At 48.1% G+C, this 25,950-nt stretch overlaps 1 protein-coding gene across 2 annotated transcripts in view; it reads left to right on the forward strand.

Annotated features, from left to right (window-relative positions):
* Nucleotides 1-434: 434 nt before the first annotated feature.
* BLTP3A (bridge-like lipid transfer protein family member 3A) overlaps nucleotides 435-25,950 on the forward strand; it is a 34,899-nt gene continuing 9,383 nt past the window's right edge. The window contains exons 1-14 of one of the 2 annotated variants that reach the window (XM_048071059.2): nucleotides 435-593; nucleotides 14,415-14,577; nucleotides 16,212-16,250; nucleotides 16,726-16,817; nucleotides 17,005-17,194; nucleotides 17,633-17,773; nucleotides 18,332-18,502; nucleotides 19,636-19,813; nucleotides 20,690-20,776; nucleotides 21,368-21,532; nucleotides 22,045-22,187; nucleotides 22,951-23,105; nucleotides 23,436-23,526; nucleotides 24,293-25,842. In XM_048071059.2, coding sequence (XP_047927016.1) covers nucleotides 550-593; nucleotides 14,415-14,577; nucleotides 16,212-16,250; nucleotides 16,726-16,817; nucleotides 17,005-17,194; nucleotides 17,633-17,773; nucleotides 18,332-18,502; nucleotides 19,636-19,813; nucleotides 20,690-20,776; nucleotides 21,368-21,532; nucleotides 22,045-22,187; nucleotides 22,951-23,105; nucleotides 23,436-23,526; nucleotides 24,293-25,842 — 3,209 coding nt within the window. In that variant the 5' untranslated portion in view covers nucleotides 435-549. Of the gene's footprint in view, nucleotides 594-14,414; nucleotides 14,578-16,211; nucleotides 16,251-16,725; nucleotides 16,818-17,004; nucleotides 17,195-17,632; nucleotides 17,774-18,331; nucleotides 18,503-19,635; nucleotides 19,814-20,689; nucleotides 20,777-21,367; nucleotides 21,533-22,044; nucleotides 22,188-22,950; nucleotides 23,106-23,332; nucleotides 23,527-24,292; nucleotides 25,843-25,950 lie in introns of both variants that reach the window. The other variant, XM_048071058.2, reaches the window with a different exon arrangement.

A 25,950-nucleotide genomic window follows, 5' to 3' on the forward strand; every position in this document is an offset into this window, starting at 1 on the left:
TCAGGCACTGGGACGGGTTGCCCGGGGAGGTGGGGGAGTCACCGTCCCTGGGGGTGCTCAAGGAGAGGTTGGACGTGGTACTTGGGGACATGGTTCAGTGGGTGACAGTGGTGGGAGGGGGTGGTTGGAGCAGGTGATCCTGGAGGGCTTCTCCAACCCTACTGATTCTGGGATTCTAAGCACACCGTTTTCTCTGTTCAGGGGAGGTTCCTAAAGCTGTTCGGTGGATTTTTCCACCCGCCAATACCCGGCGTGTAAACAGAGCCGAGAGCAGGGAGCTGCAGGCAGCCTGCCCTCACCCTCCCGCCCTCCGGCCTCCCCTGGGCGAGGAGGACGAGCCCTGCCCGAGGCCGCGGGGGGCTTCCAGCGCTGTCCCCCCCCCGTGCCTTTAACCCCCCGGGAGGGGGGGCGAGGGACGAGCCCGGTGGGGCCGCCAGGGGGCGAACGGGAGGCGGCGGCGGGGCGGAGCGGGCCGGGAGGCGGCGGCGGAGCGGCGATGGAGCCCCGCCGGCCTCGGCGCTGAGCCTCCCCCACCCCCTTCGCCGCGGCATGGCCGGCCTCATCAAGAAGCAGATCCTGAAGCACCTGTCCCGGTGAGGCGCCCGCAGCCCCTTCCCCGTGGGGCTTTTTTTTTGGGGGGGAGGCCCGGGGCTGGAGGCCCGGGGGGGGGGAAGCGGGAGGTGGAGGCTGAGGCCCTGCCCCGCCGGCCTCCCCTCGGGGCTGCCTCCGGCAGGGCCTCGGGGGGCAGTGGGCGCTGTGTGGTTCTCCCCCCCCGGGCTGGTCCTGCCTCCTGGGGGGAAGGTTTATGGAGCCTGGGGGGCGTTTGGAAAACCGGGGGGGGCGTTTGGAAACCCTGGGCTGAGCCTCCTGGGAGGCTGAGCGAGGGGAAAAGCCCCCCCCCCCCCAAAAAAAATAATAATAAGGGGAGAAGGAAAAGAGGTGCCGCGCCCCAGGAGGAGAAGGATGGCTGTGACGCGGGACGTTCCCGTGCACCTCGCTTTTGGGGTTTTTGAGGGCGGCGTGTCATTTTCGGCTGAGTTCGTGACGGGCACCAGGAGGAGCGCTGAAGGGGACCGCGGGGTCTTTGCGCTTTGTGCCCGAGCCTGGGGTTCAGAAGCACGGCTCCGCGGTGCGGCTCTGCCGCTGACCTTGGCCGAGTCGCGGGGCCTCGGTTTCCCCGAGGAAACCCAAGGCGAGGAGCCGCGGGAGAGCCACGGTTCGTGTCGTGCCCCACGGCTGCGGGCACGGCCTCCTCCTGCAGTGCCGAAAGACCGGAGCGACGTGACGAAACGTAAAGACCTGGAGGGTGCTGACGGAGGCGCAGCGTTGCACGCTGCTTTTCTCCTCTCTGCTTTCTGAGCTGCAGACGATCACGTCCTGTCTGTTTTTTCTGGTGGAGAAACTCGGAGGGGCAGCGAGGGGCTCGGAGCGATTGCGCAGGGCTGCAGCGACTTCGGCGGGGTTACGGGGTGACGGTGCTGGAGCAAGGAGTCAGACCCCGGGGGGCCTGGCGCTCTCCGGCTGTGTTGCCCCAGCAGCTCTGAGGCTGGCAGTAAATCCTGACGGTTTCTGGATCCTCAGAAGAATCCCTGCGAACTTTAAGCGAGCATTCTCCTCGGTGAAGTGCCTGTTTGCGGCGGTTCTGACTCACTAGTTGCTCAGTACTCCAGCTCGCCAGGCACGGCACTGAAAAGGAGTGCGGCAGAGCCTGCTGCGAGGTTTGTTCAGTGCACTAATTTTAGGGAATTTCTGCCAGACCCGATGTCACAAATCTCCAAGCTTTCTGTCTCGTTCCACCTCAAAGCAGCACGTCATACTCATTGCGGGTTCAGTCACCTTGGCAGGAGGCACAGAAGTGTTTGTAACGGGGAGAGGCAGATGAGGGCAGTTGTTAGTGGTCTCTTAAAAGAGCTCAGCTTTATTCCTCGGTACCACTTCTAGGATTAAAGGTGCCTGTGCTGTTCTTTTACATGGTTCTCTTTCTTTTAGGTTAGTTGCTAGTGGTTTTAGGCCTCTTAGTCTTTTTATTTAGTTCTGCTTTTTCAGTCTGCCTTATCTTGCACTTTGCCGCTCCAAGTGCCCCCTTTCTTCCCTACAGCCCGGCCGGTTATGGTGTTTGTTGTCTGTGTTCCTCTTTGCGTGCGGTCTGGTGAGAGCAGGAGGTCACAACAAATCCTGGGGTTTTACCTGTTTTCCTGCCAGCTGAACTTGCTCTGCCGTTTGTGGTGGTTGGTCTGATCCTGCCCCTCTCTTGCATAAGTACTGTGGATGCTTTGCAGAAACGCGTTTTGAACACAGATCAGTGTGTAAAAAAGACGATGCTTTTCCATTCCAGTTTTGTTTCCTCCAAACACCTCAGCTTCGCACTCCCTTTGGGTTTTTCTTTCAGCTCTGCTCATTTGCCCGGAAGAATTTTGCTACTGAATCATTAATCTGCCTTTATTTTCTGCTTTCAATTTGCATATGAAATAATACCTTGTTCCTTTTGTTATGTCTTCATTTGAAGCCGTTTCTGCATGGGGTGTGTTTTTGTTCCTGCTCTATCTGGAAATTTGCAAGGAAGGGATCAGAGAGGCAGAAAGATCAGGGAAATATGAAAGAGTTATTTCACACCAGCTGTTCGGATTAAATGAGCCTCATGCATGTCAAATAGGATGACAGGGGTCACTTGCAGAGATCTGTAAAGCTGGGTTTGGGCACTGGTGACAGAGCCGAGTTATGAACATCTTTTATAACGCTTAGCCTGTGTCGGGTGTTAGCAGCTTAAATTCCTAGAACAGAAGAACCTGAAATCTTGCATCGCTTCCACCATCTGTGCTTTTCAGTCTTTTGTCCTATTTTTAGCTTGGAAAAGAAAACAGATTAGGTGGTTTTTACTTTTGGGTTCTTCTGCTGGCTGCAGCGTTTGGGCTGCGTGTTCCGCAGAGGATCGTTTCTATCCGAGGGAACCTGGTAGGGCTGGAAGAAAGGGCCCTCTGAGTGGGCTTGCTGAAGCATCAGCTGCTTGGTGTGTGTTTGAACCTGAATGTTTTGAATGCCTCGGAGGCTACAAGAGCAGTACTTCAGTTGTGTTTACCGGGCTGTAATTATTCATGAAAGCACATCTACTGCTTTAAAATAAAAGCAGTGATTTGCCTTTTCCTCCTCCTGGTTTGGTTTGAAAGTAGCCTCTTTTTACTGTCTTTATTTTCTTCAGCTGTAGGGAGCACTACTAAAAAAAAAACCTCGTTGTTTTATAAAGGTGATATTTATCCCCCTTTGGTAAACGGGGAAACCAAGGCAATATGGACTGCCCAAACATACTCGATGTAACGCTTCAGGGCTTCAGCGTTCTCAGCACTGCAGTGGAAATCCTTATCAAAATGATGTTTATTTAATTGCATCAGGAAGCTTTAACTGGCTGCTGCATCTGACAACTGTCTCGTGACACTTTTATTGCACGTACTAAAACATGTGAGCTTGTGGAGAGTCTTTATAACCTCAGCCTGATAGGCCACCCAATTCTGCACGTTACGTGGTTTCCAGAGGAAAAGCAATGTGTAATCCCTATGTTTGGAAGAAAATAATAAAATTTAGGTGGAGAAAATAATCAGGTAATAGCTTCGCACGCTCCAATTCAAAAGGGCCAGCCTGAAAGAGCCACTGAGTCAGAAGGCTCTGACGGAAAGGAAAGCTGTGTCAGCAGGGAGCCGGGGTGCGGTGCGGCTGGGACGGGGAAGGAGACCCCGCTGGATTTGGCTTTGGCAGTGCCCTGGAGAGCTGAAAGGGAGCTTCAGGTGTCTGAAAGCAGGGTGAGGAAGCAGCAGAGGAGAAACAAGAGAGCGAGCAAAGTTGGCCGAGATACCATCAGCACTGAGTCACTGAGAAAATACGGAGGAGAAACACGAGGGGAAATTAGACCTGTTCACCGAGGGAAGAGGGCAGCGCTTGAGCCACCGCTTCAGCAGCTGGGCTGGTCGGTGACGGATGTGAGCAGCAGAAACAGAGGTGACGGTGGGCTGCTCGTTTTGTTTCAGCTAGCACCGTGCTCGTGAACAGGGCCTGAAGCTCGCAGAGGCCTTTCTTCCCTGAACTTAGGAAGCACACGAGTGGCGTGGGGGTTTGTGCTCTGCTTTGCTCCCAGGCTGTTAGCTGGACCGCCAGACTCCTGGGATCTCCGCCGCTGTTACTTGTGTTGGTTGGGATGAGAAGGTGCTAAGCTGCTGTGCAGCAAGACTGGGAGTTGTGGAAGGGTTTAGGACAGGGTTCGTAGCAAGGTTTTCTGCGTTTTGTACTTTGCTTTGCTTCTGTCGGTTGGTTTTATTTTCCTCCTTCCCGTGGTTTTGGAAGCAGCTGAATGAAGGGTACTGTGCTGGACAGTACAAGCTTCCTGATAAAGGCTGAAGCCAAATTATCTTTGGCAGGTGCAAGGCTGCACAGCCGGGTTTATCGATCCTGCTACCAATTGTCACTTCTCCATCCAGGTATCAGACCGTGGAACACGAGGCATGGGAGCAGCTGCAGAACCATCTTGTATAACATAATACCGGAGCCACCTTTTTGGAGAAATCAGATTGGTTTTAGAAACAATTAAAAATTATCCTAGAAAACAAAACAGTCGAGTACCATGTGCAGGATGTAGTACTCTGCTGCTTGGAAATGTAGGTCAAATACGCAGCCAGAAGTGACATTTCTTTCGTGTAACTCCTCACAAACCGGATTGTGTCTCAGCAGAGCCTTTCCTCTCAGCTCACAGTGGTTCAGTCCATATATCCCCTTTTCCAGTCAAGACTGCTTTGTCTCCTCCCCTTTCTTGTTTGCAATTGCATGTAATCCTTGCAGCAGATAAAGCCACTGCTGGTATTTAAGAGGAAAATATCAAGAAAGCCTGTGGTGTGTCTTTCTTCTAGATCAATTTAGCGGTTAGAAATATGTGGGTGTCACAGAGTGCGCCTAGCTAGGAATGAATAGGCTTCTGTGGGCTCTCATTTCATAACTTGGATCTAAGAGTCTCAGGATTCCTTCCTGGCCGTAACAATTCGTTTATTATTGCCCCTTCCGAGCAGTCGCTGCTTCCGTTCCTCGTGCAGGGAATTCAGAGCCGGGCACAACACGCAGAAGCGCCCGCTGACGTGTCAGCCCTGCTGTTGTGTGGGGCTGGTGGATTAGCTCCTCGGCTAGTCGGGAGCTGCGTGAGCCTCTCTTCAAAACCTGCAAGAGCCTTCACCCAGGCCCAGCCAGGACAAAAAGGCCACTGCAGCTGAACGTGGGTACCGGCTTCTCTGGGAGGTGGCGATGGCACAAGAGCCACTGAGACGTTATCCCGAGGGGACCCGTCCTCCTCCTCGGAAAGCATGGGGGAGAAGGGGCAGAGGCAGTTCATCAGTCAGAAAAAAAAACCAAAAAACTAGCATTGGCTCTCTGCTGTTCAGGAGCTGCCGAGATGGGCCCTGCGGCCTGCCTTCGGCAGAAGGTCGCGTTACATTATCAGAGACGCTTCGCTTCCCCGACGCAAAGGGGTGGGGAATTCCTCAGGTCCTAGGAGCTCTTTTTTTTGCTCCTCAGTACAGTTTCTTGGCCAAAAGCTGCGATCTGGAAATTTCAGAGGGTAATTTCTCACAGCAGTGAGTTTTGCAGCATTGCTGCGTGCTCGAGCGCTGTGCTGCAGCTGCGGCCTTGCAGTGACAGTGAAGTGCTGGGGCGTTCAGTCAGAGGGTTTCCAGCACCTTTTACTGGTACAGAAAGATCTGCTGCCAGCGTGAGGTGTGTGCTTACTGCCTAATCCTTCAGGTTTCTCCCGGTTTTCTGACCTCGATTTGAAATTAGCTGAAGGAAATTGAAAGAACACGGTGGGCGGGGAGGAAGGCAGGGAAATCGCATCTGGGAATGGCTTGATGAAGTCGGTGAATCGTGAAATGACGGAGGCAGAAGGCACCTCTGGAGGACCTTTGCCTGGGACAGTCTCTGCTGGAACTGACACTCACGTTGCAATTTTGGCTTTAGCTGCTTTAATAGTCTTCTTCAGTGATGAGGGAAATTGCTGCTGCTGAAGGCCGTAATTTGTCTAAAATAACCGTTGCAGCTATGGGAAATATGTGAAACCACAAAGCTGCTGGCAGTTAGAAATTGATGATAAAACAGCCATTACTTTTCCATCTGCGAAGCATTCTGTTCCTGCTTTTCAGCGCATTCTGTTCAGCCAGGTAATAGAAACGTGGAATTATTAAGGTTGGAATAGACCTTCAAAATCCTCAAGTCCAATTTCAACCCGACCTACCGGGTCCCACCGCTGAGCCATGACCTCGGTGCCACATCCGTGTGTCTCCTAAATGCCTCCAGGCACGGGGACTCCCCCACCTCCCTGGGCAGCTTCCAGCATTTGACCACCCTCTGCGTGAAGAAATTCTTCCCCATAGCCAAGCTAAATCTCCCCTGTTGCAACTTGAGACTGCTTCCTTGCATCCTATCACTTTTCACCTCAGAAAAAAGACCGGTACCTTCTCACTGCAGCCTCCTTCCAGGTGCTGCGGAGATGGATGGGGTCTGCCCTCAGCCCCCTCTTCTCCCGACTAAACACCCCCAGTCCCTCAGCCGCTCCTCATAACTCTGCTTTTCCAGTCCCTTCACGGCTTCCTTGCTCTTCCAGCAGCTCAATGTCCTTCCTGTAGCGAGGAGCCCACCGCTGAACACAAAATCGAGGCATGGTCTCACCAGGCCCCCTTCCAGGCACCCGGGCTTGGTGTGCCCCAAGCGCAGGCCCCGGCGCTTGCCCTTGTCGAAGGCCATACAGCTGGATGCGGCCCCTCGGCCCGGCCTGGCCGGGTCCCCCTGCAAAGTCCTGCCCTACGTGGTGTCGTCCCCAGACCTCCTGAGGGCAGTCCCTTTGGTGCCAGGTGAGCACCCAAATCATGAAGGCTTTAGGAAGCAGCAGGTAAGGGCCCCATAGCCCCCTGCAGCCAGCACTCGGGTGACAGCAGAGGAGGGAAGTGGCTGCGTCCTCACAGGCCTTGCATCATTTTGGCACCTCCAGTGGAGATCTGAGCAACATGAGGACGTTGCAGAGAGCAGGTAATTCAGGTGTGGACAACCTCCCTGAACTTGGAAGGAGCACGCCTTGGCCTTCAGGCGGCCGACAGGCAGGACGCGTGCCCCAAAAGCAGGAAGGGTTTGGGGGCAGATGAGATGGCTGCGGCTCACCCGCTGTGGGACTGTTGGCCGGGTCTCGTGGCCACCGGCGGTGTGACACTTCGTGTGGCTAAAGGGAAGTCACTTAATCGCGTGGTGCCTTAAGCTTCCCGCTGGTTAAGCAGAGATAAAGCTAGCGAGCCCGTTTGTACGATGCTCTGAAAACAGCCCCGGGAAGAGTGGCAAAGAGAACCAGTTTGGGGAACTGGGGGGAAATGGTTTGTAGCAAGAAACTCTGAGCCAGTTTATGAGAACGAAGCTTTGTCAAGTGTCTTTTCCCAGCAGTTGCTGCTGTTTTGCAGGCAATCAAAGAGAGTTCCCAAGGTACTGAGCACTGAACCAGAGGTAATAAGTTTGTCTCAGAAATACTTACATGCTATGTCTAGCAAAGCATTTAAGACAGGCTACAAACCCTTTCGTGTTGATCTTTGGAAAAATTCTTATCTTACTAGTCCATTTTGGTGCCTTTCTTACGTTTTTTGAAAAATGTAAATGTTGAGGAGTTCTTTATCTAAAATCAGAACCGCAGGGTATTGTGGAGTCAGTTAATAAACAGCGACTAACTCTTTGTTCAAACAGGGATGGGGAAGGAGAGCGCGCACATGACAGGAGATGGCATTTACCTTTCACAGAAAGTAATCTCCAAAATCAGGCTTGCTCTGCTGCAGTTTGCCAGAAGAACCAAATTGTCAGTTTTATAAAACGTATGTGAGCTGCCGGTGTTTCCAACCACTTCCACTCAGCTCGAAATAAACGCGTGCCATTTCTGGAATGCTAAATAGACTCTTGTTGCAGCAAAAATAAATTGCGCTTCAGTAGCTCAGGAGGAGAGCATGGCTGGACGTATTCTCACATCAGCTGCTGGGTCCTGCTGGCCTTGTGGAACCTCTCTGCACAGCGGGTACTCTTCAAACTAAGCCATGTGCCCAGAAAAGAGACTATTAAACATGACTTCTCCGCTTGTTTTATTTCTCCTGGACTCCTTGAGCTCTTACCTCTGCCGCTGCTGCTCAGTTGAGTCTGAATTATGTCCTAACCTTTTATTTTTTATAGTTTGGAAATAAAAATGCAGATCGGATTGCAAGGTAAATAATGCTTAGAATATGAGAAGTGGGGCTTCTGCCTGGCAAGGAGGAGTGGAAACACTGTACTTGCTTATATATTTCTTCCTAGTTTTCTTTTCTGTGTTGTTATTCACTTTGAGGTTTAGCCTTGGGAAATTCCCTGGCAGCTGAAGAGGGTTTACAATCCAGATTTCAGAGCACGGGGCAGCTGGCATTTAAACTTTACTGAGCCGACGAGCTAGAAATAGCACAACAGTTCCTCAGCGAGGTGGAGATCCACCCCTGCCAAAAACACCCTGCCTCTTTTCCTTTCAGGTTAACTTGTGGTTTGCTTTCAGAGCTCCTAGCACCAAATTAGTCGGCAGTGGGTGTGCTGTAAGAACTGTACCTCATCTGGAGCTTTGTGATCTTCCAGTTTGCAGGGTGCTTAGGAGTCATTTTGGGAATAAAATTGTCCTCAGGGGTCTACCTAAGTGGGGAGGCAGCCTTCAGTGAACAGTTCAGTCTCTTTGATCTGCTTGGAAATGTTGATTTTCCTCAGCAGTTTAACTTGGAATTGAATTTCCAAGTCTTTTGGCCTTGGGTGCGTTGTACTGCAACAGATAACGGTAATCTGGGAGCTGAGACAACTGGAAACGCGCTTGTTTTGGGCACAGATATGTTTTGTGGCACGAATGCAACTGCTTTGGGTCGCCGAGTGGTATATCGACGTAGTCGATGCTTGGAAAAACAGAAAGTTGATAATCTAAAGCCACCAGTGGCAGTGAATACAGACATCCCACTGCACTTTATCCACCCGGATAACGAACCTCCCAGCGCAGTGCTGAGCTCTGTTTCCGTGTTACACAGAACCATCCACAGGGTTTGCTCTGCAGCTTCAGCAGAGCGAAGCCATCGAGATTTTTTGCGTTGGGACCAGCTTGTCCGCAAAGGAGAACAGCTGGTCTGGCAGTGCACCGGGTGCACACCAGTAATGTGCTCACCGGGGAGCTGGGGGTGATTTTGGTGAACAATTCGTTCATCTGGTAGTGATCGAATTCCCTTAGATTCTAAATGGCTTTATACTAATTGAGTAGATACGATACCAACTGGATTAGTACTAACGGCTAGGTAATACTGTGCGTAAATTAGTCTCTTTTTCTGTTAATTCAATGTACTTCTCTTCCTTGGCTGCAATTCTGAATCTCTCAGTCCTGAATAGAACTGTGGCTGCTTACCAGGCAGATTGCTCCACGGTTGCACCAAAACCTTGAGCTAGTAAAATGGCTTTTATTTCCAAAAGGGCTTTTACTTCTTCCTATGCATCTTCAAGGCAGCTATTTTTTTTCCCTTTTTACAGAAGTTTCGATCACTTGCTCAATTTTATTTCCTCCAAAATTATTTTTCAGTTCATTCTCAGCCGTGTTTTGCAGTCAAAGCCTCTGCTGTTGGCTTCCTTGAAAGTCTTCCTGTACTTAGAAGTCACCGACCTCTTCTTTTGCCAGTCATGAACCCTTTTTTCCAAGTAAGCAGGATCTTTGGCTCCCGAGATAAGGAGGATTAATATGAAGGAAAGTGTCCTATCACAGAGATTTGGGGATTGCAGAAGATCTTTCCAAATGAAATGGTGGATTAGATGGATTAGGAATGGATTAGATGGCCTGTCCAGACCTAACCCAACAAGATTCTGGACAGATTTTTGGTACAGAGCAAATCTGCATTGACATGAATATAGGTATTTTCCATGTCTAATTTCTGCCCTTCTACCACAGCTGCTTAAAAATACGATTTGTGTTCCAAATCAGAGGGGAAATTCATCTTTTCCTTTGCTGTTACCCTTACGAAGAAGAGCCTTGTCTGCAGCAGTTTCCCCGGAGCTTTTATTACAGTTTGTCTGTTTTCGGATTGCAGCTGACAACTTACCCTCTTCCTGACTTGCTTGTGTTTTGCTGATTTTTCCATCTGCTCTCTGCAACGGTGGCAAGTATTGCAAGCCATACAGTCATTTCTTCTGCCAGAAGATGATGCTTGGCACTCAGCAAAATCAAGGTCGCTGGTGTACCGCTAATTAGTTCTCACATATAATAACCATAGTAACAAAGATATTAATAGAAATAAATGTGTTTAGCTGTGTAGATGCTGGTTACATACAATAGACGATGATTACTGAGTAACTGCAGAAGTTGAGGCAGAAAATCTATTTTGAGCCTGCGAAGCTACTGACGAGAGGGCTCTTGTGCCACGAGGCGGTGAGCTAATGAGAGAGATGGGTCTGAAGGGAAATTTGATGGTTTCAGACGTCTTCTCCTGACGTTATCTGTCTATGTATTTGTTCTGGAGACGGCGCGGCCAGACAGCTACAAATGCAAGCATAAATTCAGTATTTATGATTATAGCCTGGCTTCAGGCCAGCAGTGAGATTTGGCCAAATGCCCTCTTGCAAGGGGTGAGTTTGGGGCCTCTGGATGTATCAGCTGATGAATCAGGCATTCTTTTAGCAGTGACATCATTTAGTTATATGTAATGTAAATATATATATATATATATTCAAGCTGATGATTGAGCAAGTAGATTGATGCTCCTGTGCCTTCCCCATCTAAAACGTGAAATGCAAATCAAGTCACAATCTCAGAAACTGCCCCAAAAGGCCGAGGGTTTCTGTAAAGAACATGATTCTCTTAGGCCAGGCCCCAAGAAGCTACCGAGGTTTAAATACCTGGGTGCTGCTAGCTTCTTAGGAAAGAGCGAGCCCTTCAGTCTGCTGTGAAATTAGGGTAGTGCTGGTAATGACTGTGTGTGTCTGCTTCTCATGGAAGTCGATTGAAAGCCCAAATGCGTCATCTCAAATGGAAAGAAACGGCAGAGAGCAGGGAATTTGTAGGGAAATCTCTTCCCTGCAAACCACTGGCCGCAGGAAGGGGCTCGTCCTACCAGGAATTACTTAGCTATGGCTGTGAAAGCTTCTAGCTGGCATTTCCCATTGTCCTCATTGCAAATACAGAACGTTTTCAGTCACCTGAAGGCTTTCCGTGGGTGCTGGTGACCGTGACGGTCCGGGTGGCTGTTGGGTGGACGCTTCCCGAGATGAGATGTTGCTCCTGGTGTTGTTCCTGGGGGTGCATTCGTGCTCGTGCAAGTGTACGCGGCTGCAAAATGCCCCCATGGCTGCAGTGACAACTCTATAAAGGGTGGGAAAAGGCTTTCTGGTGTGACTTTTGTCATGGTAATCCTGGCAGACTCAAAGGGAGTGCTGTCCTTTGAGTTTACTGGCTTAGTGCTGCATAACTTCTTTATAGAGTTGTTTGCTTTTTTTTTTTCCCCCCAACAACAGATATCCCACGCTGTCAATTTTCCTAATAGCTACCATTTTCATTCATTTTTCTCGAAGCCAGCGATCCGTGCTGCCAAAAATGTTACTGTTGATGAGTATGAATGGAGCGAGCCTGCCAACAAGCATCTAAAATTGTCTGCTCTCACGGCGCCTTCCTTCCCCTGACAGTGACCAAAGCAGTTCCTTTCAAGAAGTAATTTGGCTTCTGTAAAATTCCAAGTTCACAGGCACAGTTCATCTCTTTTCTTTTTATAAGCCCCACTAACGTGCACTAAATATACCAAAATGGCTTAAATTTGAGGGTTATTCCCTCTGAAAATCTTAGATCCCTTTAGAGGGACAAGCTGGGAGTAGGAGAGCTGGGACTAGGCATAGCTGCAGGAATTTCACTGTGTGGTTTAAAGGGAAGGATTTATTTTAGATTTATGTTTACGATGCTTCCAGCTTCTGTTGCTCCGTGACCGGTGGGATCTATAGTCTGTCCTTCAGGGGTTTTGGTGCAGCTAAAAAGCCTTTTGAAAGAGGCTCTTCCATAGAGTCTGGTAGTGCTTGTGGTGGTTTTCTTATCTGTTCAGCAGGATTTCTGCAGCCTTTCCCTGTAGGTGAACACAAATACCTATTTGTTTTTAGCTAGATCATGTTTCATACCACTCTCTCCACCAGTGTCTGGTTTCACAGCTTCTCCCTTCACTGTGCTATTGTTTTTAAGATAAAAGTAGACACTAAGTAAAAATAATTCCCTGTTGAGACATGTCCTAATGTTTTGTTTCTTCTGCATTAGCAGCTGAGAGCGGCTTCCCCTTCCAAGCACGCTTAGGCTGCGATGAGGATTAAGACACCTGGGGTTTGATCCTTGCTTTACAGGAGTGAGGAAGCTGCTGTGAGCCTCAGCCTCTCCCTGCCTGTGAGCATCGCCGCCCGCAGCAGCCCCGTGAGTTTACCAGTGCCGAGCGCTTTTCCTGTCGTTATTTTCAGTACCCGGTCCCAAGCGGAGGCGATTACAACAGCTTTCAACATACCTGGTTCACTGAGGCAAGACAGAGATGTTCACGTATCGCCTCTGGAGCTTTTTGGTCCAACGCTCAGCGCTGCCTGAGTTTATGGCTCGCACAAGGGGACCTGGCGCAAACCTTACAGACACCCAGCATGTCCCTGTACCTGCCTGCCTCCCGCAGCGCGCGCTGCCGCGCGTTACGTCTTCGTGCAGGGGCCGGCGGGCGGTGTTGGACCTGGCCTCCTGCCTGCGTGTGTTTAAACAAGAGAGCCTCGGGTTAAGGGCACGAGGAGTTCAAAGCAAACGTCACCTTCCCTGCGTCAGCCGGGGACGCTGGCAGGTGCGTTACGAACGTGGTCTGGGCTCAGCAGGCAGCGCGCGCCCTCGGCTCGGGAAGGGCGGTGGCGGCGTGGCACAGGAAATCGGGCTCCGGTGGCAGCGGAAGACTTGGCACTAAAAGGGATGGAGGTGAAAAGGAGCAGTAGGCAAACACAGCCGTATGTGCCGCCCTCCTCCTCGGGGGGCGGCTGTATCCGAAACTTCAGGGCTGACATCCGTGGCTCTTCACCATCCCGCAGCCTCTCTGTTAATGTTCGTTTTGAAAGGCGTTTCTCTTCCAGGAAGCCCTGGGCTGGTGACGAGCAGCTGCTGCTGGCACCTCAGGCGGCTTTGTACCGCACCTCGTGCTCATACAGCGGCCACGTCTGCTGTCACCCCAGCGGCGTCGCTCTGGTTCCTCCTCCCCTCTCCTCTCCGTAGCAGTGGCAGGACTTTGTTCGGGATGCTTTAAGCCTTTCAGAGGGAATCCGACCACGCTGCTGGTGCAGGGAGAGGAGACAGAATGGCAGCATGTGACTGTGAGCCTAATCCTGTTTGTGCTGACAATAGGGTCTTTCTTTTTCTTCCCCTTTCTGGACCGCTGTGCAGAATCAGAATTAGTGTTAGTTTGGAGGAATGTGTGAAATGAGCTCCAGTTTCAGCCGTGAGTAAATCAGCGGGCAGGAAGTCTTCAGCCTTGTGACTCCCGTGACTTTGTGAATCCGAGCAGCCTGGTGCTTGGCTCTCTCGGTGGCGTCCCAGCGCTCGTGCACTGGGGATAGCCGTCCTGGCGAGGTGCTGGGGCTCAGTCTGCGTGGTCTAAGCTGGCTCTTCTGATTCCTCAGGGCCCACAGTGTTTTGAAAGAAGTTAAGCACCAGAATATGCTGCTCTTGACCAGTCCGAAATCATTTCTTCCATTGCACTTAAATCACAGGCGTGTCAGGGAGCTGGGGATATCAGGCTGTGCGCAGGGGAGGTGGAAAGGACGGTGGAAATGCTTGCCACGAGGAGAGGACAGGATTTTGGGTTGGTCACTAGGGAGGGGAGTTGGGTTGCACGCTCGGACTTGCTGGGCAGGGCGCGTGCTGGCTTGCAGGACTGCTGTGGAGAGACAGCAATAAAAATACTTTATTAATGATCTTTTGCTTTCCTTTGTCAATAACTTAAAAAAAAATATTCTAGATAATAACGCTTTTCACCACTGATATCACACTTTTTGGGGTAGTAAAGTTGTTGTCCTGTTGTGGTTTCGCTTCGGTTTTGTTTTGTTTCTGTCCTAAGGCAATTCCGCTGGTTTACAGCTTCCCGGGCCTTTAGATGGAATTTTCAGTTTAGTGAATTTGTTTAAAACAAGCAAGCAGGAACAAAACCTTCAAATGTCAAAATGTAAGGACATTTTTTTTTCTGGAAAAACCAAGACGCTCTGGGTCTAAAAATGTCAGAAAAGGTTTGACAAAGAAGCAAGCAAATTTTTATACTTAATATCCCTCTATAAAAGGCTCCTCTAGTCTAAGCAGCTTTGCTTTCAATTGTTTTCTGAGTCTCTCTTTTCTTCTCTCGTAGGTTTACGAAGAATCTCTCTCCAGACAAAATCAACCTGAGCACGCTGAAGGGGCAGGGGCAGCTGACCAACCTGGAGCTGGACGAGGAGGTGCTGCAGAATGTGCTGGAGCTGCCCACCTGGCTCGCCATCACCCGGGTCTACTGCAACAAGGCGTCCATCAGGGTGAGCGGAGGAGGCTGCACTCGTGGCCCCAGACACAAACGAGACCTTCCAGTGACAGCTTCCATGTGTCATCTGGGGATTTCTGATAAAGGATCACCATGGGATCCAGTCCCCACGCTTCAAACCCTGTGTGTCAGGCGTGGCATTTGCTAATTGAGGACTATGAGAGAGCCACCAGCGGTTTCACCGAGGCTTTCCTTGCCGAGCACTCTGCCTGGTGGCCAGCAGCAGGGGTTAGAGGATGCTGAGAGAAGCACAGGGAAAGTGTGCTGTGGTCTTTTCTCCCCCTCGGCTGATTTATGGCGTGTGACTTTTTAAGCCAGCCGTGGGGTCTTTGTATGTAATACCTGCTGATGAATTTCTAGGAATTTGTCCAAACGCCTTTTGGATCCGCTTACTTGTTTAACGCCCAGAGCATGCTCTGACAGAGAACCTCACAGCCTAACTGTGTGTCTGCTGTTGCTTGCAGCAAGCCTGTGCATACTATTTTTAGTTGATAATCTCCTGGTAGGTACTGTTCTCTACAAGAAATGGGGAACAGTTACTCCCTGCTCATCATCTCCAACTGCCTTAGGATTTTATAAACCTTCCTGTTTGGTCATTCCCTTCCATTTTCCTGTCATTTTGATAGCTGAGGAGTTCTCTGCGTCTTCCCTGATCCCCACTGACTTATTTTTTTAATGCTAAGGAAGTAACACAGACCTCCAACAGGAATAGGAAGCAGAGAGAAATGGAGTGCAGTTATCTGAAAGCCTAATTATGCTGTGAGGTATTGTAAAATACATTGAACTTAAGTCTTAATTGTTGAAAACGCAATTCTTAAGAGATACGTGAATGGTGCATGTGAAAAGCTGCACACTCTGCACTCGTTCAGCCCACCGTTGACCATTTACGTGCATAATTGCTGAAATTGTGCACGCACTTACAGTTGCGCTTTTGCACACTGAACCCTCCTACAAATTTTCCTCCTTATGCTTTTTAGAGCACAAAATTGATTTTTTTTTCAGTTGATATGAAATGCCAGACTATTTAATCTCAGTTGGTACTAACCAGAGTTGCGTTATGTGAATGCAAAAGTTTTTTTGTGTATGGAAGAGACTTGCTATGAAAAAAATCTGGTTCTACTCTGCCAAGTGACAACAAAAACGAGCCTGTCTTACTCATCTGATCTGTTCTATCTGTTTTTAGAGTCAGATCTGCTTAATTTAGTACCAAACACTTGTTCTCCCTCCTACAAGAACTGCAGAATAATTATTGCTGTAAGAAAATAAAGTAGGATCTTATTGGTTTGTGCACAGCTGATTTCTAATGACAGCAGCAATTAGTTCCAAATGTTTTAAGGACAAGAACATTTTCCATAAAGGAATAGGAAAAATTAGGATTTGACCTGCTGAACGTCTATTACTTGTGATGATGTGCTGGATCCAAAAGCTGTGCTGGCTTTATGGAGCTGGCAGCTGGAATGTCTTTTCACTTGTCTGCATGAGCCTGTTTGAGCGGGATTCAGTGGGACACGATGGACTGTCCCTGTGGTCATTTCTCAGAGCAGAACTTCGAGCTCAAATGGTTCACTGATATCTCCTAAACTTTCCAGTGCGAAGGTAACTCTTCTAACCTCGACTTTACTGTTTCAGATCCAGTGGACAAAACTGAAAACGCACCCAATCTGCCTGGTAATGTTTCTTTCTTGTTCATTCCTTTTCTTCCAAACCCTTTTTAATCCCTCCTACTTGACAAAAATTCTGGGAAGGGAAACTGTGAAGTGCATGATTAAATTTTAATCTGACCTAAAGCCTCCAGGCCCTTAGCACCCAGGGGAAGGAGAATTCTGAGAACAGCCCTGTTAGGAGATGAGTGACCTCCCACGAGACCCTCATTTCACTGCAGGATAGAGCTGGGCTGAGCTTTCAGTGACATCCAGGGCAGCCTTATGCCTGCTCGTTGTTGTTTGTTCTCCCCCCACTTCTGGGGATTCAGATTACCCAACAAATCTGGCATTGATGTGAGAGCTTTGGCACGTGAGACTGTTGGAGAGACATGAGGCTGCGCAGCTTGGTTGTGCCTGTCCTTGAGTCTCAGACTTGAGGTTGTCAGGCTGGGCTTGAGGCTTGGTCTCGTATTTATTGATCGTCTGTTCCGTTTCTGTAGTACCTGGATAAAGTGGAGGTAGAGATGCGAACATGTGAAGAGCCTCGGCCACCCAACGGACAGTCTCCCATTGCTCTTGCTGCAGGTCAAAGGTCAGTCCCCCGAGCCCTGGGATTTCTTTCTGACGTGCTGGGGTATGGGAGGCTGTTGTTCTCGACAGTTACCCACTGACCACTCTGGATTCAGGTTTTAGAGGTTCTAATATTGCTTATAAGCCTTGGAATCTACCTGGGCCTTTTGCCATAACAAATGGTGACTTAAAGGACCTTCTCTTTGCAGTGAATATGGCTTTGCTGAAAAGGTCGTCGAGGGGATGTTTATTGTTGTCAATTCCATCACTATCAAGATTCACTCCAAGGCCTTCCATGCTTCTTTTGAGCTATGGCAGCTCCAAGGCTACAGCGTCAACCCCAACTGGCAGCAGAGCGACTTGCGACTCACCCGCATTACAGATCCGCAGAGAGGAGAGGTAAAGAGTCCTCGTATGTCACCCGTCATAATGTGCCCAGAAAGGTGGCACTCTGGGCTGTCCCGGTGCTCTGGGGTATGGGGCAGGTGTCTGAATTCTCCTAAACTTTAACTGGTGCTGGAGCAGAGGTGCTGAGAGCTGACTTGGGTTCAGAGCTTTCTCTGAGCTCCTGTGAGAATGAAACTGGAGAAGCTCTGAATGCCCATGTGGTTTGTCTGTTTTATTTATTTGTTTGTTTGTTTGTTTATTTATTTTGGTCTCAGTGTGAGAGAGGAGGTTAGATATTACCTGGGGCATGATGATGTTTTTGTACAGGGACCACAGAGGAAAAGCATGTTGAATGATTATCCGTGGCCTTGTTTCGTTCCACATTTTTAAAAGGTTCAGTGTAACCCTTGAAGTTGATGAAAACCTCAGCATTTTCGTCTTTCTGGGTAGGTTTTGACATTCAAAGAACTCACCTGGCAGACACTTCGGATAGAAGCAGATGCCACCGACAATGGTGATCAGGATCCTGTTACTACTCCTCTGAGACTCATTACCAACCAGGGGAGGATCCAGATCTCTCTTAAGAGAAGAGTGAGTGTTTCACCCATGCTTTGAAGGATACCTTCTCACTGCCTGGTGCAATGATGATGCATATTTCCTCCCACATCCCTCAGCAATGGTTCTTTTCCTTCACAAATACTGAGTCCAAGCTGCTATACCGCTCTGTTTTCTGTTGGAAATAGCTGTGTTCTTCACCAAATGTCAGAGCAGTTTATGTCCCAGGGGAGAATAATATGTGTGGAGCAAATTTTAAAATCCATTTTCTCATCCTAAGGAGATCTGTCATCTCTTTATAGGGAGCTTAAAGCCTGCTAGCCTTATTTTTACCTGACAGTGGAAATGTGATGAGGAATAGATGCAAAAAAAAAAGCTATTTTTTTCTTAATGGTGAGCAATTTCTCATTGAAAGTAGCATTGACTACTTTCCTTCTCAGATGAGATATTGCAGACATCCACCAGATGAATTAATCCCTCTCTTGAATGAGTTTCAGAGCAGCACCTCTTGTTTCTGCTGCAGCTTCTGTGTATTACGAGAAAAGTGTATTGTGAGCAATTCTTACAGTCCCTGACACCTTCTTGCCATTTCAGACCAAAGATTGCAATGTGGTGGCATCGAAGCTGATGTTTCTTCTTGATGACCTTCTCTGGGTGCTGACAGACTCTCAGCTGAAAGCAATGATGAAGTATGCAGAGTCTCTGAGTGAAGCCATGGAGAAGTCTGCCCAGCAGAGGAAAAGCTTGGCACCAGAGTCTGTACAGGTGAGTAAGGCATGATTTGGACGTTGGCTTGCCAGGAAAAAGGAAAAGACAAGGTGCAAGAGACAGTTTCTGTCTGCTTGTCATCTGGCCCACACTCTCAGAGCATCTCCCTGGTGAGAACTGTTAGGCTTCCTTGGTCAGCATCACATAGATTGTGGGCTATTTTTGAGTAAAGAAATGACCAAAGGAGTTGAATTTGTTGCCACTAAGCATCAGAGAATGTTCTTAAATAGTCATGGGCTAGATTCTGTCTAAGGAGAGTGGTAAGTTGTGTGGCTTTCCAGATTGGGATGGCATATAGAAAGTTGCAGAGGATCCCACAGGTATTTGGTTTGGTAATAAGAAATAAATATGTTCTAGAAATGAACTTTTCTGCCCCTGAATGGCAGTCTGCATAGGCTTGGGGGAAGGGGCTCTGATGTAATATATTATGACGTAAAATCATAGTGAGCTCTGATGCTCCAGGGAAAATATCAGCATCCAATTTCACTGTTGTTGTCAGGGATTCTTTTTTCCTGCCTAACACTCTGGAGAGAACTCTTGTTTTTTTGTTTTTTTTTCTTTTTTTCTTTTCTTATTTGTTCTTTGTTTCATTTGTTCTCATTTGTTCTTTGGTTTACATACAGCTTAGCAGTCTGTGAGAACCTTAAAACAACCAGTAACCTTGTACTTCCCTTACCACTTTGTTTCCAAACTCCTGTGCTGAGTAATCGTTACATACGTAGGGCAGAGGACAAAAGGTGTTTTCAGAGGAAGGGAGCATGAGGGAAGAAGAGTATCGCTCCTCTGAATGGTGATGGAAACTCTGGGGAAGGAGGGCTATGTGCTTATTGCACTGAGATTACATAGAGGGGAGATCAGGAATACTTTGCCATTTTTCATCTCAGAGTCTTACATCATCTTCCAAGACAAGCTAACAGTGGCTTGATAGAGAGGAGGCAGAACCACAGACAAAGAGTTTTGCTCATGACAACGCAGGAAAGGATCCAGATTTCCAGACTCCCCACTGGATTTCCTTAAATTGGTGCCCCGCAGTCTGGAGGACTGCATGAGTTGTTTTTAATTCTAACTTTCCCCACCACCACCTCTTTAGCCTTCTATCATTTCTTAGCAAGCTGTTTCTTCTCTAACAGATCACACCGCCTGCTCCAAGTACCCAGCAGTCCTGGTCTCAGCCATTTGGAGTCAGCCCGAATGCAAGCAGCATTGGTCAATACTTTGATAAGCATGACATGAAAGAGTCGTCATACCACCTCCTCATCTCACGCCTGGATCTGCACATTTGTGATGACAGCCACACTCGAGAGTCAGGTAACTGAGAGCAGCGTCAGGAGGACACTGCAGGGGGAAAAAATAATCCCGTATTTAGTGAAGGATCAGAGGTTATGCTACAGGAACAATGTGGTATTGACCAAGGGGAATTAAGTGTGATTATTCCTCTTGGTGGAAAAAATGTTTGTTTTTACAATGTCCAGGATCTGCAAAGTAGCATAGTTGCAAGAATTATTTGCCATTCCACTGCCTACCCCTTTTTTTTCAAGTAAGGCTTTGTTAATTAGTGTCTGTTTTACTCCTAGATAATATATTTTAATAGAGAATAGAGGTTTTTGACTATCTTTTCTCTCTTACGAGGTAAATTTCCTTCCCCACCTCCATCCCTTTCTCTGCACAGACATCTCTGATCCAGTTGTACAGTTTGTTTCAATACATCTTCCTGCTAAAGAAAAAATAAATAAATCCCCCTCCCACATCATCACTATTCTTTTTTTCTTGTTTTTTTTTTTGAACTGGCTTGTGTATTGTTGTCTCCTGAGCTGCTGTTATTAACATCTTGGCATGGTTTTGTTGTCTTTATTTCACTGGCCATACTAGCAAGTGTTCAGAAAACAAGCGCTGGTTATTGCAGTGAAAAGTGTAATTGACAGGAGCCTGGAAAGCAATGGGGCCTTGTAATTTGGCATTTGAGATTATAGGTCTGGTTCTTACAGTATAAACTGTTGCCCTGTTACATTTGGTTGTCCTGTTCCTTGCCTAGGACAAGATTTTGATACAACTTCTTAAGATACGCTCATGCTAGCCATGGTAACCATCAGGGATGGCAATCAAATGAGCATTGTTCTGAATTATCCTGAGTCAGGGTTTGGACTACAGAGCTGATTGTAATTTTCTTTGTTTTGTTTCTCACAGGCACTTTGAAGCACGGGATGCTGGGCGGTGCTATGCAGCTGACCTTCAGGAGGATGGCTTTTGACTATTATCCTTTCCATAGGGCAGGTAAGGGAGTGTCCTCCCAGCTTGAGAAGGGAGATAGAAACAATTTGAAGAACAGCGATGCTCCATGGCTTTAGGCAGGACAGGAAGAAAGGACTACGCAAAAGACTTGGGACTTAAATCCTTGCGGACAGGGTTAATCTGATTTATTTCTTGGTGGATGACTGACAAGTTATTTGCAAAGAAAGGAATAAGTTTCTGTCTGTCATAAGTCATAAAAATGGAACTTTGGATTCCTTTTTGGTTGCTTAAGCTCTGGATCTGGTTCTTACATGTGTCTAATCAGTTTGAAAGGGTTATAGGATGTGTCCCAGGAGAAAATCTGTTTGTGGTTGACAGAGGAAGCAAGAAAAAGTGTGACCATGGCATTCTTCCCAACACTTGTGTTTGGAACACTGGCTGGTAGGACCAGCTCTGTTGTTTGGAAATCTGCTCTTGCTCCACAAGTGCTTAGTATGCAGCATATTGCATATTCCTGAATGTGGCATCAATTAAAGGGAATGCTTTCCAGATTTATGTAGGTTTAAGGGGAGCGGGAGTGTTGTGTTTATCTGGAAACCTCATTTTAAAGCCAGGATGTTTACTTTCATGCAGGAGATGCCTGCAAGCATTGGGTGAGGTACAGCGAGGCAATGGAAGCACGGGGACAGTGGGCAAAAAGGTTGGTCAGTGAATTTCAAAGCAAGATTGAGAAGCATTACGAAGAAACAGACTCTGCCTTTGCCAAGACTCCACTTTCCCCCTTCAAAAGGAAACCAGGTAACGATGTTTGATTAAATTCCTGATAAAGCTGGAGATGGTAACAGTTGTTCCCCAGGCAGCGATATCTCTAGTTCCCTTAGCAGCTAGATTTGTGCAGAAATCCATAGCACACTAAAAATCATAAACTTAGTGGCAAAGGATGATGGATATCATACTGGAATAATACTGCAGCAAGAATGGACAGGCTGCAGCAGTCACTTTCCTAACTTATCTTTTTTTTTTCTGTAAGTGAGCATGTAATGGATAAGTGAAATAGTTAAATGCCTAGCTGAGGAAGTTGTTCTGTTGCTGTGGGGCATGCCAGTCTTTGATGGTCTTCCTTTACAAGTACTAAAGTTTTTTTTTTGTTGTTTTTTTTGTTTTTTTTTCCTCCTAACTGTGCCCATCTGTTTCTAATTTTGGGGCTGCTATTTCTGCTGTGTAAGCACATACGTGTTGGGGTTGATAGTGAAGTTTATTGCAAAGGAGATGAGTAAAACCCTGCTGCTTCTGCTTTTCCATCCCCACAGATACATCTCCAAGTCCTCATAAAAGCCCCTTGGAGAAAGGCCGTGTACCTCCTTCAAGTTTGCCACAACTCCGGCACCCTCCCTGGAACCGGCTTCGATCCAGCTGTGTGGTAGTTCGTGTGGATGACTTGGATGTTCACCAGGTAGGGATTTGAGCAGTGCCTGTGGACATCCATGTCCTTTTTTTTTGCAAAAGAAATTTAATCTGATGTGATGCAAATAAATCATGCAAATCCCGTGTAATCCAAGAAAATCAAAGCTCTGCAACCAGGGAACCCAAATGCTGTTATTGTGTTGCGTGTACAACTTTTAAACCTGGTATGAACTGCTGATAATTTTCATGTTCAGAGGAAATTGCATGCATAACTACAGAGTTTCTGCACTCTCTGTGTTCATGTCTAAACTTTCATAGGCAAGCCCAGGATGAAAGATTTCATGCATTTGAGAAGTTAGGGAGGATATGGATTTTTGACAGAGGAGGAGCATCTTACCTCATATTTCTGACCCACGACAGAAAGGATCATTAGAGTGGATCAGGCCCTACATCCAGATACCCTGTACCCATTGTAAGAGCATAATCAGTACCAGGTATTATAATGGATTTAGCAACACGCTGTTAATCCTGAAGAAAGGTACAATAGATTCCAATTCTGTTCGTTCACATCACCTAATTCTGATTGTTGTGGGCCTTACTAGCAGTGACACAAGATACGAAGAACTGAATTCCCTCAAAGGAGAGGAGTTGACAATATTAGCAGGTAGAAAAAAGTTTTATTGTTACTTGAAAGCATAGTGTGTTTGATGTGTAAATGAGACAGACTGAATATGGGAGACAGCAGGGTTACTGGGATGCTTTATTTTGCCGAACATGGGCTCTGCGCAGCTGCGTGCCATTTGTATTTTCAGGTTTCTACAGCTGGTCAGCATAGTAAGAAACCTTCGACCTTGCTTTCATGTAGTAGAAAATTCCTCAACCTTCCTGATCAGGTCTCTGCAATCCATATTGAATTCACAGAGTATTACTTCCCAGACAATCAGGACTTTCCAGGTAATACACCAAGGTTAGCACCTTCTTTCATAAGTTTCTTAAAAAATCAGTCAACTTTTAATTCTTTAGGTGTGATAACCTTCTTGAGGCTCCTACAGGTGTCCATTTTTGTTCAGTTTCCTGGTGTTTGTGTGTTTGCCTTTCTTTGGTGTTGTCAGTGCAGGTTATACGCTGAGCTGCAGACCTCTTGAAAGGCCTTTTCTGCTATTATTAATCCATTTTGATTCTGTTCTGTTCTAGTTCCATGCCCAAACCTGTATGTACAGCTGAATGGTTTGATGCTTACCCTGGATACAGCAAGCATGCTCTGGATAAACCTCTTCTGTCTGGATCTTTATCGCAGCTTGGAGCAGTTCAAAGCCATCTACAAGCTGGAGGACTCAGGCAAACGTGATGAGCACATTGACGTCCGACTGGATGGCTTCCGGCTGAAGGTACCGTTCATTTCCTTCCTTTCTCAGTCTTCAGCATCCTCCCCTTTATTGTTGTGTAAGGAACATGAGACCAGGACGTAGCTGGAGTCCAGGCTGAGCATACGAAGTTCCCCCCTTTCCCCATCTTTTGTCTGTCTACTGTTTGAGTTAATTTTGTTTTCATCTATGAGCAGTAAACAAGTGCTTGAGTTCTAGTCCAGAGTAGACAGGCAAGTCAGTATTTATGAATGTATTCAATATTCAAGTATTTATTCAACAAGTCAGTATTTATGAAAACAGTTTTAAGGACAAACTGCTGGCTCAGGTAACCAAAAGTTGCTTTCTGCCCTTTGGAAACCACGTTGACTCATTCCAGGGAGAAGATACCAACAGTCTGTGGCATTGACATCCGATGGTGTTTGCCACTGACTGCTCAATAGCAGTTTTGTGTGAAGGCTTAAAGGCCTGACCGTGTAGTAAGTACTTGCAGAGAAAGATCTAAGTGTGTAGTTGTGAGCTGAGCTGCTACACAAGCTGTGGATGGTAAAAGAAGCTGAAATAAAATTCAGGGTAAATTTCCTTGTGTCTGATTTCTCTTCCCTGATTGTTAATTTTTCAGGTAAGGATGAGCTGAGAGTCTAGTCCAGCTCTTGGGATTTTAGTAGAGACCAAGACTTGTCGATTATTTATATATTCCACAACTGGTCTTCTGTGTAAGCAGCAGGATAGGCCTCTGCTAATTTCCCTTCTCGCTGCTTAACTTGTAGTGTCTTTCTCTTCCTCATAGCTCAACATCCCTGTGGAGAAGAAAGTCACTGACCACCAGGACCGTCCGCAGACGCTCTGCATCCGTGCGACGGAGATGACTGCCACCAACACCCGCCACGCTCCCTTCTGCAGCTGCCAGGACCTCCAGAGCCTCTTCCGTAAATTTGCCAGTTCAGAATTCTTCCACTCCAGCTACAGCCAGTTCCCGAGGTCTCAGGACAACTTCAGCCTCCTCCACACCCTCTTCTTGCGCCATGCATACGAGGTGGATGACAGACCTCAGAAGCATACGGGTTTTCCCCAGCCATTGCGCAAAATCTCTGCCTCTGAAGATCTGTGGTCTATGAATTTCACTGAGCTTTCCCTGGACTTCGAGGGTGCTGAGAGCTCTAAGGGCAGAGCCCTTAGCTTTATCGACCCATTTCCCCTCTCCATTTGGGCCTGTCTTCCCAAGAGATGGGGGCAAGCTCAGTTATCTAAACGAAAAGAATCGTCTGCCTCTGATATAAAAATCAAGCCTTCTGCCAGTTTCAGCAATCACTCCAAGAATGAAAACCTCTCCAGAGAGCATGGGGTTTGCCAAAGATCAAGGACTGACCAGGATCTGAAGAATGTCTACAAGGTCGCAGAGACGATGGATGTCTTGGGAGAGTCTGAGCGTGAAATTGATGATGGAGTAGATGATAAAGAGCTGGAAGCCTCTGCTGATATCCACGTGCTTTTGTCGTCATCTGTTCATGTCAAAGTTCGGCTCAACCACTACCAATACTTGGTGCTGCTCAGGATGAAAGAAGTTCTGCAAACGCTACAGGAGCAGCTGGCCCAGGATACCCAGGAGGTGACTGGGTCTCCTTTAGATCCCATGTCTGCCTCTGTGGGAGTTCTGTTTCACAGTGCCGAAGTGGCTCTGCTCATGAACCCCGCTCCAGGCTCCTGCCTGGAACCCAGATCCCTCGACTCAGACACAACGAGCCTGATCGAGTCGGAGCTCTCGCCCTCAGACAGCAAGGAGGGGCTGGCAGCTGAAGAGAAGGAGCAGAAATCTGAGACCGGTTCCGAGAAGGGAATATGTGGGACCTCAAAGGTCCCAGAGGACAGTGAGATTGAAAACACAGGTACCAACGTAACCAGCGCGCCACTGGAGAGGCTCCAAAGATCTGCAAGCGATGGAGCTCTGACTACAACTCCGCAAAGTAAAAGCGTGGAGGAGAAAGGTCTGATAGAGGAAGCACGTGAAGCTGTGGAAGCCCTGGTTACAGAAAGACCAGAAGAGCCCAGCAGTCATCCTCAGAGCCCTCCTGCCCTCCCTTCTAGCCCAACCTCGGACGTCCAGCCCTTGGGGAGAGGAAACATCGCTCTCAACGGCCAGGCAGAACTCATCCCTTTGAAGAACCTAGAGGTGGAGTTGTCTAGCGCGCTGCATATCACAAAGGATGCCACCAAGGAAGCTCTGCATGTGACTATGGACCTCACCAAAGAAGCCATGTCTATAACAAAAGACGCTCTGAGCTTGAGCCGGGAGAAGATGACCTCCACCATGCAGAAAATGCTCTCTCTCCCCCCAGCCAAGTGAGTGGAGCATCCTCCCGTGCCTCGCAGCAGCAGCAGCAAGGCTGCCGGGACGGAGGGGAGGTGCAGGCCAACTGCTCCCTTTCTCTGTGTGCCGTTTGGGCCAGA

The sequence above is a fragment of the Anser cygnoides genome, chromosome 25 (genome assembly GCF_040182565.1).
Source record: "Anser cygnoides isolate HZ-2024a breed goose chromosome 25, Taihu_goose_T2T_genome, whole genome shotgun sequence".
Classification (NCBI taxonomy): Eukaryota; Metazoa; Chordata; class Aves; order Anseriformes; family Anatidae; genus Anser; species Anser cygnoides.